Source organism: Erpetoichthys calabaricus, chromosome 3, assembly GCF_900747795.2.
Source record: "Erpetoichthys calabaricus chromosome 3, fErpCal1.3, whole genome shotgun sequence".
Taxonomy (NCBI): Eukaryota; Metazoa; Chordata; class Cladistia; order Polypteriformes; family Polypteridae; genus Erpetoichthys; species Erpetoichthys calabaricus.
The window spans coordinates 104,373,543-104,392,814 of NC_041396.2; the positions used below are offsets into that span (position 1 = coordinate 104,373,543).

At 36.8% G+C, this 19,272-nt stretch overlaps 2 protein-coding genes across 4 annotated transcripts in view; one reads left to right on the forward strand and one right to left on the reverse strand.

Annotated features, from left to right (window-relative positions):
• The window catches only part of fez2b (fasciculation and elongation protein zeta 2b), a 125,769-nt gene that overhangs the window by 91,272 nt on the left and 15,225 nt on the right, over positions 1–19,272 (forward strand). For both annotated transcript variants that reach the window (XM_051925589.1, XM_028797257.2), the window contains 2 exons: positions 7,617–7,692; positions 10,075–10,140. In XM_051925589.1, coding sequence (XP_051781549.1) covers positions 7,617–7,692; positions 10,075–10,140 — 142 coding nt within the window. The remainder of the gene's footprint in view (positions 1–7,616; positions 7,693–10,074; positions 10,141–19,272) is intronic.
• Positions 14,557–19,272, reverse strand: part of LOC127527298 (uncharacterized) — a 214,429-nt gene continuing 209,713 nt past the window's right edge. The window contains exon 2 of one of the 2 annotated variants that reach the window (XM_051925590.1): positions 14,557–15,124. In XM_051925590.1, coding sequence (XP_051781550.1) covers positions 15,094–15,124 — 31 coding nt within the window. In that variant the 3' untranslated portion in view covers positions 14,557–15,093. The other variant, XM_051925591.1, reaches the window with a different exon arrangement.

Below are 19,272 nucleotides of genomic sequence, written 5' to 3' on the forward strand. Positions count from 1 at the left end.
AGAGCACCTAACCTTTCAATACGGCAAGTTTGTTTTCTATAGATATGGAAAAGGCATTCAGTCAATTATCTAGCAGATTATGCATTGGATTCGATAGGTGGAAATTTATTTTATTATGATCAAGATGTTTTATTCATCTCCCTCTGTAGTTCCTCTTACCAGCTCAAATGTATTTCTACTCATCTGGATTTTGAAAGAAGCCAGTCAGGTTTTCCTCTCTCTTTCCAATCTTTCTCAAGCCTTTTGTGGAGTGGTGCCTCTGAGGCTAAGAATCTGCACCATAAACAAATCCTGTAAAAGCCAGGGAAAAAAAAAACTCTCACTGTTCCAGTGTGGTGCTGAGGTGTTTTGCACTTGGGTCCCAATCCAGGTAGTTCATCGTGTGGTGGGTGCGGCAACACGCTAGCCGTGCACGCTTCCACCCTCAAGCCTCAAGTTAGTGCCAATATCTCCTATAACTTCATATGGCACTTGCCACAGAATACTGTTCTATGCTGACAATATCCTGCTCTTTCTCTGTGACTCCCCTTCTGACTCCTAACCCCCACATATTCTGAATTTATTTAGCACCTATAAGATGGCGACTGATAACAAAATCAGCTGGTCCGAATATGCTGTTTATCCCCTAGGGTATCTTTTATACTAATTACTTTGGAATGCCAAAAAACCTTCCATCAGACATTCTGCTGTGATCTGTGATAGGTCAGATGACAGGGTTGTCACATCTAGAACTTTACCTTTTGACATTTATGCTTAGATCTGTTTGGTTCTGGATGGAATCTTATAATCTTCTTCAATCTAGGCTCTTGAGTAAGGCTACCTTAACTTTCTTGCCAAAGCCTGCATTCCCTTACTCCAATATTTCACAATCCAGCCTTACTTGTTGGGGACAGTCCCATTTTCATTTTCCTCTGGGTTGGTTGCAGTACAGTTTTTCAATGCTAGGCAATATTTTTGATAAATCTGGACTACTATCATCTAGTTTCTTAGGTCAGAGTTGTCTATACCATCTTTCTCTTTATTCATAAAACTTGGGTTTTTCTAACATTTCATGTCGTTTGTCTGTCATCTTCCTCTTTCTTCCCATCGTTTGCTATCTTTTATTCAGTCATCGTCACCTACAATGAAACCTGTTTTTGCATTGAATGCAGCCTTGTGTAAAGCCTTTTAAGCTATTGCCAGTTAAGTTTGTTTAGGACCGTAATCTTCCCTTCTTCACTGTTGCTTGGGGTGGGATTTCTAAAAATATTCCTTTATTTTCAAAATATCTCAATTACTTACAAACCCAATTTAGATTTATACATTGTTTCCAATTTTAATTTTTCACAGAATTATTTCCTATTAAATCCATTTCTCTCTGCAATTTTTTGTTCTTTTGGATTTTTCTGCTCTGTTTCCTCAATCTAGCAGTGGCTACTCTCTCAGAGTACAATGACACCTAAATCAATACTTGTCTCTTACCAGAAATACCTTTGTATAGTATCTTTGAGCTTCTGGAATACGTCTTTTTTAATGTTATGTTATTAAAACTGTCTGCATCCATGATTAACGTTACATCCAGCCACTATTTTAAATAAGCTGTAATTCTTTGTCCATTTAAAGTCCCTCAGGGCTTTCTTTACATGAAGACTTGTGGGTTGTCTTAGGGTTAGGGGCTGTGGTGTGGGTATTTTTATTATTGTAAAAACACTTCAGTTTACAATTGCTTGTAATTATAATTTGTGTTTTTCACTTGTCTAATTAAAATTTGATATGATCATCCATCCATCCATCCATCTTCCAACCCGCTGAATCCGAACACAGGGTCACGGGGGTCTGCCGGAGCCAATCCCAGCCAACACAGGGCACAAGGCAGGAAACAATCCTGGGCAGGGTGCCAACCCACCGCAGGACACACACAAACACACCCATACACCAAGCACACACTAGGGCCAAGTTAGAATCGCCAATCCACCTAACCAGCATGTCTTCGGACTGTGGGAGGAAACCGGAGCGCCCGGAGGAAACCCACGCAGACACGGGGAGAACATGCAAACTCCACGCAGGGAGGACCCGGGAATCGAACCCAGGTCCCCAGATCTCCCAACTGCGAGGCAGCAGCGCTACCCACTGCGCCACCGTGCCGCCCTAACAAAGGGGGCACCCAGATATGAACTGGGGATCTCTTGATCTGCAGTCAAATGCTCTACCACTGAGCTATTCCCCCTTGATATGATCATGTTTTCAGTAATTCCAAGTACACCCTCACTGCAGCCTACTGAACAAGGTGGGGCTGGGTGTTGGTAAGGCACAATTGCAGTGTCAGTCATTTCTTACAGCTGAAGCTGCATTCATGTGATGTTGCTAATGTGTCTTCTCTCATTGTGTTGAGCATTCTGGCTTCAAAAAGGATGCGAAATAGTTGAAAAAGCCCAAGAAAGGTCAAAAGGGCATTTCTTTGAATGTGAAACATAGGTAAAGCATAGGTAAATGTCTTTATTAAATACTTTTTAACGAAAGAAAAATGTCTTATTAGGGCTTGTGTTGATAATTAATGTTGAACATTAACCAAATTATGTTAATGTTCATGTATTGTGGTGTTATTTGACCAAAAGGGACATTTTTGGGGCCAAGAAATTTTGATTTAATCTAACTTATTTATTCATGTCACAAAAGTTTGTTCCCCCCCCACCCCAGAAACAGCTAGCTCATGCTCCTGAAAGCTGAATGGTTACTACTACTGAAAAGCAATATTTGTCAGCTCTATGTAATTCTTTGAATGGGTCAATTCAGTATTTTATTTTACTTATTTTTTGTAAATTAACTATATAGTCATTGTAAATTATCATTCATTTTTGTTAATGGCAAACTAATGAAATGTTTATAAATTGGTAACAGCTACTTATATTAGATATCTAAACTCATCTATTACCATTTTGAGAATCTCTCTGGTTATTTAAGGCAAATTGTACAGATATAGGTGCATGTTTAATAACGGGAGACAGGGAAAAATAAAAGCTTTTAAGTTCAAATTTGTTCAGATTACAGATAATTGTCATTTTCTCAATTTTTTTTCTGCTACAGCCATGAGTGATTTTTGTTCCTTTAACAGCTGCACTTCTTCACCAGTGCCTTTCTTGCATAATTTCTCTTTTTTTTTTGAGGATGCCTAACGTAGTAGGGCTGCAGACTGTGATTAAAATGGTTGCAAATGCAACCAAAAAAAGACTTCGGCGATTATCATTTCTACTTAGTTCGCCATTGCCAAATTAAATTATTGAAACTTTAAACTAATTATAGCAGATGCAAAAGACCATTTTTCTTTTTTTTATTCTTGAGCGGATGTTACGCTAACGTGTGTCGATACGGGATCCCCATTGGATATCCATGAGCCACATAAAGGCTGGTTTATACACTTGACGTGTCTGCGCTGGGTAATTGGGACTCATGTCAAAAATGTTGTCAGACTTGGAGAGACATGCGTGAAATATTTCTAAGTAAACGTTGCGGTAGCCATGTATTCCAAATGGTGAATTTCAATGAGAGGCTGGTTACACTTGTGCCAGAATAATAAACAATGTGCTGAATATAACACAATCTGCCATCAAAAAGAAAGGAAGGCTTGCAACACATTTGAAATTCATCTGCCCATCATGTAGGATCCTTGTTATGAAAATATCTATGTAGTGACTATCCATTCTGATTTGGCGCAGGCATATTAAGATGTGACTATTATGGATCTCCTCGTGTTCAAGCATCTTTGCATGTTGTTTCTCTTTTTCATTTAACACATGCTTCATGCAAAATGCCAGCCTGTTAGTCAGTAAACATGTATTTGCAGCCTCCTGCTCAGTTTTCCTCATGCGCAGCAATGTCATGAAGTCTGCGTTTTAAGTGTCATTTTACTGGAGTGCTCTGTGATTGATGACGGACAGTACACTTTGTTAAAATGGTATTGATAAATGCCACTTTATTAGTTGTTACTTAAGTCATTTTGGTGTGTGCACTATATGTTCTGTTACCAGTAAATTCTTCAATGGGAGCTCATCAACAAAGAAACATGGAAAGTAAGATTCAGTAAAAAAATAATAGTAATAATTAAAATTAATAATTCATTATTTGACACCCAAGAACTCTGTACAAAGACATTTTAAAATAAATGTACTAATCCACTTTCATGCCAAACATGGTGCCTTGCTCTTAAACATTTACACAGGTAGTTTTTTTTTTTTAAATGAAAAAAAGAGAAAAAAAAAAAAAAATTCTACAGGAAAGACTTTTTTGTGGAACCTCTGTCATACGAGTGATTAAAACCGTGTGAATGAAATAGTTTTAAGTTCTATCAAAAAAAAAAAATCCCTTGCCTGTCCTTACCACCTCTTTAAACTGGGGGAGGATCTCATTTTCACAGCAGGCATAATTATCCTATAAAACTTTTTTTCCTGTATACTTCATGCACAGTTGATCTTGATAGATTAAAACTGATCAAACTATGAACAGTATGTAGTTAAAATGTTGCACAGTGTCTTTAATAAGCCTATCATGCAGTCATCTATTGCACGCTCATATCTACTGTGCCCCTGCCTCCCTTCTACCAGAGGGGGCACTCGTTTCCACAGCTGAGCCTTTGCTGTAGAAATGTGTGCCCCTGTAAACTGCGTGCAAAATGAACACTGTATTGTTAAAATTGTTCAAAATGTATTCTAAAAGACTGTAGACAGTCTTCTATATTAATTTCATATATAATGTGCCTCTCCATCCCATCCACTTTAGGAGACACTCATTTTCCACAGCTCTTCTGTTTACAAAATGAACAATGGACAACTAAAACTGAGGTAAATCTATTTAAAAGAATCTAGGGAGTCTTTTGTTGTTTTTTTTTTCTCTATTTTGTCTTATCCACTGGTAGGGATACTTATTGCCCCAGCTAGAGGAGAGCTATAGAAACACGAGCCACCTGTCTTCTGCTTACAAAATGATCACTAGACCGCTAAAATTCTTCAGAATGTATTTTAAAAGGTTGTTGAACATTTGTTTCACTTTCATGTCTGTTGTGGCCTTCTGTCTCATTTACTGGGGAAACTCATTTCCACAACTGAAATGTATGACCCCTGCCTTCTTTGATTTTGCCTCAAACTGTAGCAGCTATTGACAGTTATGTTCTCACAATCAAGGGGATATCAGACAGACCATTAAGGAATGGAAAGTTGTAGGAGTCAGTGGGTAGAAACAATACAGGCATTACCTTTCAGAATATCCAGCTCAAAGGCTCAAGTCTCACCATCTTTAGAGATAACCTTCAATTGCATGTTGAGAAAACAGTGAAGGTTACAGGCCAGGAACTGGAAAGCCGGTATGAAAATATGAGGGGTAATGCACAGTAAGGAAGCTCACATGAGTTATTGTTTCTCAGTCGCCTATCATTAATGATGGCCAGATGATTTAACCACTTTTGCAGAAAAGGAGACTGAGACTTTAATTAAGTGGTATCAACAAGTCTTGTTGAAGAATGCATGTGATGTCAAGGCTGTACAAATGGAATGGAGATTACTAAAAATTTTGATTAAAAGCCAATTCTCAGACAAGTCTTACTGACAAAGTATCTGTTTATTGCACAGATTTCCACAATATTCTGCATCTTGTTGAGATCATGCTTGTTCTGTCTGTTTCAACAGCTCAGTGTGAATGTGGATTTTAGGTACAGAACAGATTAAAATCAAAAATGTGAAACTCACTCAATGTCTCAACCTTGGAGTAGTTAGTCACAATCAGCACAGAAGGCCCATCAGTTGAGCAGTTTCCCGAGCCCTGTGTCAAACACTGGATCACTTCAAACAAGAGTAAAAGTAGACCAGATGACACTGGATAGCCCTCTTACACTGACATTGTGATGATCAGTGACATAGACTCAGAGCCCGAGTAAAATACACAGTGGTTAATGATTGTACATAGTTTGAAAGTTACCCATCAAGACAGATATAAAAGCACAACAGAAGGAGAAAGAAAATAGTTAGAAACACATACATTGAGGTTAGAAAGGTAGGAGATTAAAGATTAATATTTTACTTATTTGATTATTTTGCACCTAAATCAAAGCTATTGGCTCCTAATTTTTTACTTCTATTAGCCACTGGCTCCTTGAAGTGAATTTTTGTCTGGAGCACTGCATAGCAATAATTCATGACTGTAGCATAATTTCAAGTGGATTTTACTATAATTTGAATTTGAAAATTCAATTGTACCATTTTGCAAGTCTGTGCTGTTTTGTAACTTTATCCCATATTTGCTTAGAATGTTACTTCATGATGTATGTTTTTTAGGGCAACATGGTGGCAACATTAGTTAGTGCTGCTGTCTCATTTCCAGAAGCCTGTGGTCAAATCTTGACCTGAGTGCTGTCAATGTGTTATTTGAAAACTCTCCATGTGTCTGCATGAGTTTTGCTCTGGGACCTGCAGTTTATCTTTCCATAACCCTAAAATGTGCATGTTAGATCATCTTACTAGATTAAAATCAAGATACGTTAAGATTCCATATTGCAACACAACAAAAGGTGCAGCGGTCCAAAGGGCAAGGGTGAATATACAGCTAATAATGATAACCTTTATTGAGAAAATACAGAAGAGGCACTAGGCTTCCATGTTTATCTGTGTTTACTTTATAGGTCAGTAATCATTTCTCTGAATATTCATTGCTTGAGCTTTTTAATTAACATGGATTTTAAAAATACTACTATTGTACTACTACTAGTAATAATAATTAATAATAATGTAATTGTACCATAATCTTAACAGTTAACGTTATTACTTAAAACAGTAATCAAATGAGTGACATTTAAAAGTATTGAATATAAATAATTTCTTAATACCTTATTGTTGTATTTTTTGATGTTTCTATAATCTGAAGCTTTTACCCTTTAAAAGGTCTTTATTGTTACCTAATACATCAATAGACACACATTGCTAATACTAATTGATAGTATACTTTATTGTTACAGCACCATTCATAGCTAAAATTAAATTGTTTTAGACCACTGCCATCTGTATGGTATAGAAAAGTGAGGATTTTGCAGGGAGTAAAATAAAAGGCAAATAAAATATCAGAAACTTGATTGCACTAGGTAAACCAGTTTTAATGAGCACCATTTGGGTTCTCCAGCTGTGTTAATTTTGCCCTAGTGCCCCCTCTCAAACCAAATACTGAAGATCATCTTATCCTTGCTTGACATACTGTACACCACATTGTAGTGTGTTCCCACCTCAAGCAACTTACTTTGCTTTAGCTTTTTGCTTTGCTTACTACTTACCCATTACTCTAATTGTTACTATAAGTCAATATTTTGGGTCCTGGCCTTACAAACTTGTTGACTGTATTTATATTGATTATAAAGTTTACTCGTGTATTGTTTTACATTTCAGAAAATGTTTTTGCTGTTTTAAGTTAACTCTCCTTCTTTTCAAAGCGAAGAAAATTACATAGTATTATAATAAGATGAGTGAAATCTTGATTGAAGTACTTCTTGTGGTTTTTGTCAGTGCATCTTATCTCAGTCTTGCATTATACGTATAATAGCATATTAAAATTAGGAGTAAAATATCAGCCTTAACTGAGAACCAATTTTCCTACATGTCTTGCAGTATTTAACAACAGTCATTCCTTATGAGAAGAAGGGAGCCCCGCCATCCATTGAAGATCTTCAAATCCTCACCAAAAGTAAGTGTGTAAAATGTTTGATTCAGTTAAAAGAACTATTTTAAATCATATTTTACGAGGTAACAAAAGAGGAAAGTAAATATATTCAGATCAGAGGCCTGTTTTCACGTAGCAATGAAGGATATATAGGAAATAATCTGTTATTGTCAACAATGATGGAGAAACAATGACCTCAGTTGGGGATATTGCTGAGAGATGGAAGGAGTACTTTGATGAATTCCAAAACATGGTAGAAATCCTTTTATCTTACAGAAGGAAATGCTAGAAGCTTGCTTGAGACTGTGCCTCAGAGGTCAGTGTAGTGGCTGAAATTGTCCGTAGTGAAAAGGCCACAGGCGTGGAAGAAATCTGAATGGAAATGTAAAATGCATTGGATATTGTGGAGGTGTTTTGACTGTCTTGCCTCTTCAATGTTGCATGGAAAGCAGGAAGAGAGGGACTGCAGAATGTAATAGTGGTCCCTATTTTTTTAAAAGGGAAAGGGTTTTTGATTTAGCAATGGAACACATGCCTCATCTCCTAGAAAAGGGCTTTCCTGTGGTACTGAAACAGAAATGCTGTCTGACAGTTGAAGCTCAAATTTGGATTCGGAATTTGGATTCTGTACTGATTGTGAAATACTGGGGTTTATTCTTGCGCACATATTTTTTAATTATTTTTATTTGTAGACTTGGAAAAAGCCAGTGACCATATACCCCATTGTATCTTGTGGAAGGTGGTACAAGAATATGAAGTTTCTGGATGCCATTTGGTCTTAGTGTTTGTGGAGCAAGAACTGAGTTTCCATAGTTCCTATCAAGACATTTCAGAATAGGTTTTGGAACCTGACAAGGGCGCATCTTGCCTCCTCTCTGGTCAATTATTATTATGGGCCAGATATCAAGGTACAGCCAAGGTTTGGGGGGATATCCAGTTTGTGTACATAGTGGTTGTTGTTCTTCAGTTTGTAGATGATGTTATCTTTTTTGTTCAATTCAACTATGATCTCTGTTACACCATGGAATGACCTGAAGTGAATATAATGCATTTAACATGAGAATTAGCATCTGCAAATATGAGGTCATGATCATGTTCAAGAAATTTGTAGCTTGTTGCCTGCAAATAATGGGTGAGTAGCTATAATAGGTGGAAAAGCTAAAATACCTCAGAGTCTTGTTCACAACTGAGGGTAGAAGTGATTCTGAGACCAACAAATTAAATGGAGCAGAGGCAGCAGTTCTGAGATAGATGCACCAGAATATGAAGTGAAACAAAAGTTTAAATTTCTGGATGAAGCTATCGAATTTACTTCTACATCCCAAACCTCACCAACAGTCATGAGTTCTATGCAATAACTAAAAGAATGAGATAGCAAGTGCAAGCAGCCAAATGAAGTTCCTGCTGCAGTGTTGCTGAGAAAACTTACTGTGAGAATGTGAGGAGCTTAGTGATATGGTAAGACCAAACAACAGAAACACAGCTTCTCCGGATCAAGAAGAGCCAATTGAAATGGTTTTTAGCTTGCATTTAAAATGCCCCTGGGTACATCTCATGGTAGGTATACCAAGCACTGCCGAGGGACACAACCAGGATAACATCAAGGAATTATATCACTTGACTGTCCTGGGAGCCTTTGGGTATTCCCCAGGAATGACTAGAGGAAGTTCCTGGGAATAGGCAGGTCTGCTCAGTTCATCTTCGCATTTATAGTGTAACCCTGACCAGGAAAATTGGAACAAAATGGTGATTATGTTGATCATTGCTTAAATACTGTACCTATTTCAGCTATCAGAATAAAGCATCTATTAAAATGTATGCATAATCCATTGACATGACTACAGTCAGCCTCAGGATATTACAGCATCAAAGATCAGACAAATAGTTTCAGAAACAGTTTTAAAAGCAAAATGTATATTTGCTGTAATATATCATTTGTTGTGTGATGCATTGAAATTGTACAGTGTGCCTTTCTAGGTATTTTCTACCACAAGAACAAATGGAAATAAGAATGTTGTACTGATTGAATATTGAAAATATGAATTTTTCATTAATTAATTATAATGTAGTTGTAATAAGTGATTCACAATCCCCCTGACCAAAGCAAGCAACATAGGGTTGTAATAGACTGTGTTTTATCTACTAAACTACCATCCCAATGCTCATTATTCTGGTCAGATTAATTGTACTTTGTGCATTCAGTTTTACCATCTCTTAGACTAACAAGGTGGATCATTGTCCTCCAGTGCTTTGCAAAAATACATCTTGTGAAGATCACTCCCTTTTTCGTTCTTCACTGAACAGTACTCTAGATTTTGTGGGCTCTTATGCTTAAGATTTCAACTGAAGAAAATTCAGAACCTGATGTTTCTGTTTCTCCATTTACAGTATTTTTTTTTTCTTTAGTTCTTCATGCTATGAGGGAAGACAGTGAGAAAGTGCCAAGTTTGTTGACAGACTATATTTTAAAAGGTGGGCTTATTTTATTATTTAAACCTTTTCTTAAACAGGATGCTTTTAATTTTTACATACTTTGTCTTTTCTCTCAAGGGCTAGCATGTCACACAATATGTAGCATAAAACGTATATATTCAGATTATTTTGAGCAATTTTCCACAGAATTCCCTTTGATATAAACCTGGTAACAACTTTGTGTCAAAACAGCAATTGAGTTATTTTCCATGAGTTTTAAGTTTGTTTTTAGTTTCTCTTTCTTTTAATTCTTTTAATAGTCTTTGTCTTACTGTAAATCTTGTATCACTGGGATTTATACTAATGTCTCTTTCTCATAAGGGTCTTGGGAAATACCATGATTATCCAACCCTCTAATTAAGTTGCATCTGATCATTCACAACATTAAGATGACCTGATAAAACTTTGTTAAAACCTGATAAAACCTTGTTAAAACAACCCAAAAGACAGAAATATATCCTCAACTATTACTCAAATAATGAGGGACTGATACATAATCAATTTAAGGTCCCATATCCCACAAGTTTCACCTTTTTGTTCTTTTTATTAAAGTTCATTAGCTATACTGATGCTCACTTTTAGCAAATCTTTTTGTTTTCCCAAACATTTTTCAACAAACTGGCAGTGTAAGCAGTTTGAAATTTCAGATCTTATAGGAATGAAGGTACATAACCACACAACCAATAGTAAACATAAAGAGACATAGTGACCAGTTTTGAACATCAAACTCCACCTTATCTCCTCTACAAATATGTTTTTGTTCATGTGCAGTGTGGGTTAATTTAAAACACAAGGTGAAACACCTTTACATTACAGGACACATACATGCACATATTCAATCTTTACTTATTCATTCAATAATATTTTTCTGGACTTTGTGCCAGATATAGGATTGAAATTAACTAGGAACAGTTTTCATTTCACTCACCATTGTTGGATGGAATGAATATCTGGATTTGCAGAGAATTTCTCTCCAACTTATCAGGTCACAGGTTGTATAGAAACTTGCTACATTGTTGATTCAATTGCTGTCCTGAATTTATTCAGCATTTTTGGATATTAAGCTGTGTCCAAAAGTAGTCTGTTTCTATAGGATATCTAAACAATAATGGTTTAAAAATTTCATCAATGTCTATTTTTAGTGCACTATTTTCAGTCTTTTCTATAATTTAGATTTGCTGTCTTAATTATTTTTTTACTTGTTACCCTTATTAACAGCCTGACAAATGCTGATAACAAAATGAATGCTACTGCAGGCTCAGACTACATTACAGTATAGGTTGCTTTTTGTCTTTGTTTAAAGTATACTTTTCTCTTTAGGTACAAGTTAAAATAGGTAATTTGTGTAAACCAAGTTAAGATTGGTAGGTCAATAACAAAAAAGGGCTTGGTTTTGTTTTACTGAATGTTTAAACTAGATAGTGTACAACCTGAATGTTTGCGTGTTACTATGAATTTTGATAATACACATAATGGTGTTATTTCTAAGAACACTTTAACCTGTGATGAATGCATATTAAAATATCTTTATCTGTTGTAAAGATTAATTTTTATACAGTCATGATGTCAATAGATCTTATCAGTTAATTGCTAAAAGTAGAGTTAAACTGTTTTCCAAGTCTCAATATTATATTACAAGTAAAGTCTGCTCTTTAATAATTACGCAATTAGTCACCAATATTTTTCTTCTCATAAAAGTCTTGACATTATGGGGTTAAGAAATAAAATGGCCACACAACTCTTTTGTCAGATGTGGAACAAAGATATTACCAGTTTAAATTTCTGTGCTCTCATAGTACAGTATATGGTGTTGTAGATATGAAAGAATTATGAGTTGAATGCTTCAAGCTTGTTTTTTCAGCAAGGTATATTTGTGCTTGGAAAAATGACGTTAATGCCTAATGGTTAGTTAAAACTTTTTTCTGCCCAATTTTTAATACCTTCTTAGTTGCACATAAACTTTATTTTTTTATTTTACACATTGTTTTTTACATATAGTTTGCTTTTTGACTTTTCACTTTTTAAGTTATCATTTTCTGTGGCTTCTGATCTTTCTCCTTATTTACTTTTGTATTATTGCTAGCGTTCGTATGAAAGCTGGATTGAGGTTTGTGTACACTATAATGTATATAGCACCAGGAATGAGGAGTACCTCATTCCTGAGCACTACACACTGTTGTAGTGCTGTCTAACACACATTTCCTTAATGTTTGCTTCCATCATCCATAGATATCCTTTCATTCACCATCCTTGCCCTTCATATTAAAAGCTTCACTACCATGCTTGAGTATTTAGTGAATTAGTAACAGCTTTTCCCTGAAGTAAAATGCTTTTTTACCCCGTTTAGGAATGTTGTTAGGAACTAGTATATTATGTCAAAATTTACATTGCCTGCTGTTACTTGTCTTTTATCCTATATGTTCCTCCACTTTACTTGTGCAGTATATTTAAATATTTGTTTACAAATGTATTTTTTGTAACTCATTTTCAAATTCTAATTTGGTGTGGAAGTCTGATAAACTCTGAATCTGTCAGTATGTCAGTAGGAATAGGAAGTATAGTTTCACATAACTTCTTTGCTACATAGTAATTTAGCCAAGGAAGATAAATGTGCTTATTAATTATAATATATATTGGAGTCGTAAATCATTTTTTACTTTACAAGTTTAGACAGGTGTTGAGATACATTTTTTACAGTGGTCTAGCATATTCTTCATTTGTGTTAACTTTCTATCAAGGCTGCCGTGAATTATGAGGTAGCTAGCATAAATTGTGTTTAGTTCCAAGGATGTATAAATAATAAGTTATAAACAAATTGTGTTTTTGTTCTTGCTTATTCTTGACAAATCAATTACTGGAAACTGATACACATGATACACTTAAAAATATTCACTTTAAATATATTCCTTTGAATTTGTACCTGCAAGCACCGAGCTTAAACATTGTTAGGGTTAGGATCCCACACTCCAGATACTTAAATTGACATGTTTATTAGATTTTGTAAAAATATATAAAAGTGTAAATTGCTTATAAATAGCTGACTTATGTAAGAAGTATTCATCTACTTTGTAGTTTCTATTGTTAATTTACATCTCTCAGAATGTGTTATGTTTTGCTATTTTCAAAATAAAATAAAAAATGTTCAATTTCTTTGCAATTTTAAAATTTCTCCTTTGTCAGATATGAATTCTCCACTGGCAGCACTGTGTCTGTGTTGTTGTTCTTCATATTTAATATTTGAAATACAATGAACTCAGATAAGTTTTTGAACATGATATGATCCCAAAACAGTAACCTTTTCAAGAATCCCGAAAGCCAAAACAAGTGGCATGTTATTATGGCTTGTTTTAAAGAAAGGTAGATGAGAAAAAAACATCTATATACCGGAATACAGTACTTAAGGTGCCTGGAACTGTAATTGAAGAAATGATCCAATTGGCATGTTTTACATCTTAGAGCAGGCAGATGTCTAGCCTGGCTGGTGGCAAGGCAGACACAGAGGTCTCAAGTAAAGACGTCTTGCATTTACCTTATGAAACAAAAAAATCTATTTTTTTTATCTAAATATACAACGCCAGCCAGTTTCAAGATGCCCCCTACTAGACTGAATAAATTGATGAAGCTGATAATCAAAATGGCTACGGATATGAGAGAAGTGCAGAAGACTTGCAGGGTTTGCAGTGAAAGAGGAAGCAAAATATTTAGCTATATTTTCTTCTTTTTCTTTCGACTGCTTCCTTAAGGGGTCGCCACAGCGGATCATCTTCTTCCATATCTTTCTGTCCTCTGTATCTTGTTCTGTTACACCCATCACCAGCATGGCCTCTCTCACCATATCCATAAACCTTCTCTTAGGCCTTCCTGTTTTTCTCTTGCCTGGCAGCTCTATCCTTAGCATTCTTCTCCCAATATACTCAGCATCTCTCCTCTGCACAAGTCCAAACCAGCGCAATCTTGCTCTGACTTTGTCTCCCAACCGTCCAACTTGAGCTGACCCTCTAATGTACTCATTTCTAATCCTATCCATCCTTGTCACACCCAGTGCAAATCTTAGCATCTTTAACTCTGCTACCTTCAGCTCTGTCTCCTGCTTTCTGGTCAGTGCCACCGTCTCCAACCCATATAACATAGCTGGTCTCTCATCCACCCTTGCCAACCCTACTCCTTGCATCCTCACCATTCCACTGACCTCCCGCTCATTCACACACATGTATTCTGTGTTGTTCCTACTGACCTTCATTCCTCTCCTCTCTAGAGCATATCTCCACCTCACCAGGGTCTCCTCAACCTGCTCCCTACTATCGCTACAGATCACAATGTCATCAGCAAACATCTTAGTCCACGGGGACTCCTGTCTAATCTCATCTGTCAACCTGTCCATCACCATTGCAAAGAAGAAAGGGCTCCACGTTGAATGCATCCGTCACTCTTACCGCAGACCTCACCATGGTCACACTTCCCTTGTACATATCCTGTACAACTCTTACATACTTCTCTGCCTCTCCCGACTTCCTCATACAATACCACAACTCCTCTCGAGGCACGTTGTCATATGCTTTCTCCAGGTCCACAAAGACGCAATGCAACTCCTTCTGGCCTTCTCTATACTTCTCCATCAACACCCTCAGAGCAAACATGGCATCTGTGGTGCTCTTTCTTGGCATGAAACCATACTGCTGCTCACTAATCATCACCTCACTTCTTAACCTAGCTTCCACTAATCTTTCCCATAACTTCATGCTGTGGCTCAACAATTTTATCCCCCTGTAGTTACTACAGTCCTGCACATCCCCCTTATTCTTAAATATCGACACCAGTACACTTCTTCTCCACTCCTCAGGCATCCTCTCACTTTCCAAGATTCCATTAAAGAATCTGGTTAAAAATTCCACTGCCATCTCTCCTAAATACCTCCATGCTTCCACAGGTATGTCATCTGGACCAACGGCTTTTCTATTCTTCATCCTGTTCATAGCTGTCCTTACTTCCTCCTTGCTAATCCGTTGCACTTCCTGATTCACTATCTACACATCATCCAACCTCTTCTCTCTCGTTCTCTTCATTCATCAGCCTCTCAAAGTACTCTTTCTATCTACTCAACACACTCTCCTCACTTGTGAGTACGTTTCCATCTTTATCCTTTTATTACCCTAACCTGCTGCAAATTTTTCCCAGTTCGGTTCCTCTGTCTAGCCAATCGGTACAGGTCCTTTTCTCCCTCCTTAGTGTCCAACCTCTCATACAACTCATCATACGCCTTTTCTTTAGCCTTCGCCACCTCTCCCTTCACCCTGTGCTTTATCTTCTTGTACTCTTGTCTACTTTCTGCATCTCTCTGACTATCCCACTTCTTCTTTGCCATCCTCTTCCTCTATATACTCTTCTCCCCATTCCACCACCAGGTTTCCTTTTCCTCCTTCCTCTGTCCAAATGTCACGCCAAGCACACTTCTTGCTGTCACCCTTACTACATCTGTTGTAGTTTCCCAACTGTTTGGTAATTCTTTACTACCACCCAGTGCCTGTCTCGCCTTCCCCCTAAACTTAACCTTGCAGTATTCCTTTTTCAACTTCCATCATTTGATCCTTGGCTCTGCCCTCACCCTCTTCCTCTTCTTGATCTCCAACGTCATCCTATAGACCACCATCCTATGCTGCTTAACTACACTTTCCCCTGCCACCACTTTGCAGTCTTCAATCTCCTTCAGATTGACTCTTCTGCATAGGATGTAATCTACCTGAGTGCATCTTCCTCCACTCTTGTACGTAACCCTATGTTCCTCCCTGTTCTTAAAATATGCATTCACCACAGCCATGTCCATCCTTTTGTCAAAATCCACTATCCTCTGACCTTTTTCATTCCTCTCCTTGACACCATACCTACCCATCACCTCCTCGTTTCCTCTGTTCCCTTCACCAACATGTCCATTGAAATCCGTTCTAATCGCCACTTTCTGTCCCTTGGGTACACTGTTCATCACTTTATCCAACTCACTCCAAAAACCTTCTTTCTTCTCCATTGCACACCCAACTTGCGGGGCATATGCACTAACAACATTCATCATCACACCTCCAATTTCCAGCTTCATAATCATTAGTCTGCCTGACACTCCTTTCACCTCCAAAGCACTCTTGACATACTGTTCCTTCAGAATAGCCCCTACTCCATTTCTCCTCCTATCCACACCATGATAGAACAATTTGAATCCACCTCCAATCCACCTGGCCTTACTCCCCTTCCATTTAGTCTCTTTCACACACAATATATCAATCCTCCTTCTCTCCATCATATCTTCTAACTCTCTCCCCTTACCAGTCATACTGCCAACATTCAAAGTTCCTACCCTCAGTTCCACTCTCTTTACATTCCTCCTTTCCTCCTGCCTCTGGACACGTCTCCCCCCTCTTCTTCTCCTTCTTCTTCTTCGACCAACAGTAGCCCAATTTCTGCCAGCACCCTGTTGGCTAACAGTACTGGTGGCGGTCGTTGTTAACCTGGGGCTCGACTGATCCTGTATGGAAATTTATATTGTTGTCCACATATTGATTTGGCAAAATTTTACACCAGATGCCCTTCCTGACGTAACCTTCCCCATTTATCCGGGCTTGGGACCGGCATGAAGAAACACACTGGTTTGTGCATCCGCTGTGGCTGGGTTAAAATATTTAGCTAAATATTACAAGCAAAATGTGCACAGTAAAATTTAATATGATAGGTTCCCAGCTTGATGACTTGAAATACCTGTTAACATCTCACATTGAACAGCTGTGTGAGTGCCGTATCCTAGAGTTGGTTTGTGATAGCCATATAATGGTATTCAGCAGCCACTGCTTGCTGTATTCATCTGTACAGTCTTATGTACACCCTCTCTCTTGAGGAAGCAGAGAATTATTAGAAAATACTTCTTCCTAATTTTCTTTTAAAAATCTAAATAGGGTTCAATCAATGTGAATGGACCTACAGAAGTAAGCACAGACACTAATGTGTCATAAGGAAAATGTAAGAAAGTGCTTTCCAAAAGCCTCACAAAGCATTTATGGTTAACTTGGAATAATCATGATATCTGCATTATGTATATAAAGTGCCTCTTTTATTTAAATTATTCACCTGTTTGTACTTTTTTGTTTGCACTGTCCCATTACTCTCCTACTTGATTTGATTATATTTAGCAATAATACTTAAGATTATCTCTTGAAACTGTTTCTGTTACCTTACTCCTTTTTCTGGTTCTAATTTTCCCCCTGATCTTGTTATGAGGGAGGTTTTAATGTGAGTATCTGTGATTGTTGTGTATTCTGTCTTAAATAATTTCAAATAGTAGCTCACTTTATGTTAAAAAATGTATTAATTTCCTGTTAAATACCACTCTGTGTGTCTGCTTTAGTTAGAAGTGCTTATTATTGGCAACTACAGACATTCTGCAACGTATTTGCTTATTGTTATCTGAAGAAATTGGTTTGTTTCGAGCTTGCAATGCTTCATGGCATCTTGGAGCCTATATGTGGCGGTGTGCTAGGGCAGAGACCGAGTGAAAGGACTAGTCTCATTTAATTTACTCAGTGCTCAATCCTGATTATTCAAAGACATTTCAGATTACACTGCTGGTTGTTTCAGTGCTTGGCAGCTAAAACTCTTGAAAAATTCCTAAGAGGCCAGATAAAATGCTGAATTTCTTTAAATTTAAAATATCTGAAAGTTTTTTTTTTCTTCAATTTTGAAAAATCAGCTAATACTTTAAAGGTAATCAGTGCATATTTGGGTTTGGATTCCAGTATTTGAACTGATTAAATTGTTATAATTCAAGTTGAGAGACCTTTGTTCTGAATTCTTTATGTATTTGTTGAGATAAAATCTTGTTGGCCTTTTCTGCATGTTTGTAATGACTTTTACATAAGTTGCTTAGTTTCTGTGTAGTCAAAAGGTTAAATTCTTAATCTTAATCAACTTTAGAAATTTTGGAGCTCACTTTGGATGTCCTACTACTCTGCAGTTTAATTCTGAGATGATTTTTGCACTTGGAAATACCTAGATTGTTTCCTACAGTTGTATCTGCAGATGACTCTGGAGACACATTTGTTTCTAAAAAATAGATCAAATTGTGCAAAATTTTAATTTATAAATTCCTCATTCACTAGCATTAATTTGGTACTGGTGGAGTTTGAAGATTTGAGCTCCAAAATAAAAGTGAGATCTAACAATAAAGTCTTACTTATAAAATTCAGATGAGTATAGTAAATGATTAAGAATAAAACAATAGTCGATTTGTTGTAATTTGTGACGTACTGTCTGTGCAACAAGAAAAATGTTCAGTATTTGGGCATAAAAATCTCATTAGTCCGTGAGGTCATCAGCCTTGATAAACTGTAAGATGAATGCAGTAGATTGAGATTTAAAGTCTGCAACCATTATAATCTCATGAGAATTCATATCAGGAACTGATACAAGATCCAGTTTAGAACATTAGAAATATTTAGACGAGAACAGGCCATTCAGCCCAACAAAGCTCATAAGTCCTATCCACTTAATTCTTCCAAAATTAAAAAAGTCTTAATTTTGAAGGTCCCTAAAGTACTGCTGTCTACCACACTACTTCTTAGTTTATTCCATGTGTCTTTGGTTCTCTATATAAAGAAATACTTCCTAATATTTGTGCAAAATGTACTGTTAACATGTTTTTAAATGTGTCCATGTGTTCTTGATGAACTAATTTTAAAGTAACAGTCTCAATCCACTATATTAATTCCCTTCATAATTTTAAACACTACAATCATATCTCCTCTTAATCTTATTTTACTTAAACTGAAAAGGCTCAGCTGTTTTAATCTTTTTCATAACTCATCACTTGTAGTCCTGGGATCAGCCTAGACACTGTTTTCTGGACTTTTTGTAGCACTTCTATGTGTTTTTTGTAGCCCAGGGACCAATACTGTACACAGTACTCTAGATGAAGCCTCAGCATTATAAAGCTTGAGCACAACCTCCTTTGACTTGTAACCTACACTTTGTCCTATATAACCCGACATTCTGTTAGTCTTCTTAACCTGCATACTGTCTGGAGGTTTATAGTGATGAGTCCACTGCGACTTCAGAATCTTAAAGTAGTAAAGTAAAGGCAATTACAGTTTGTTTGTC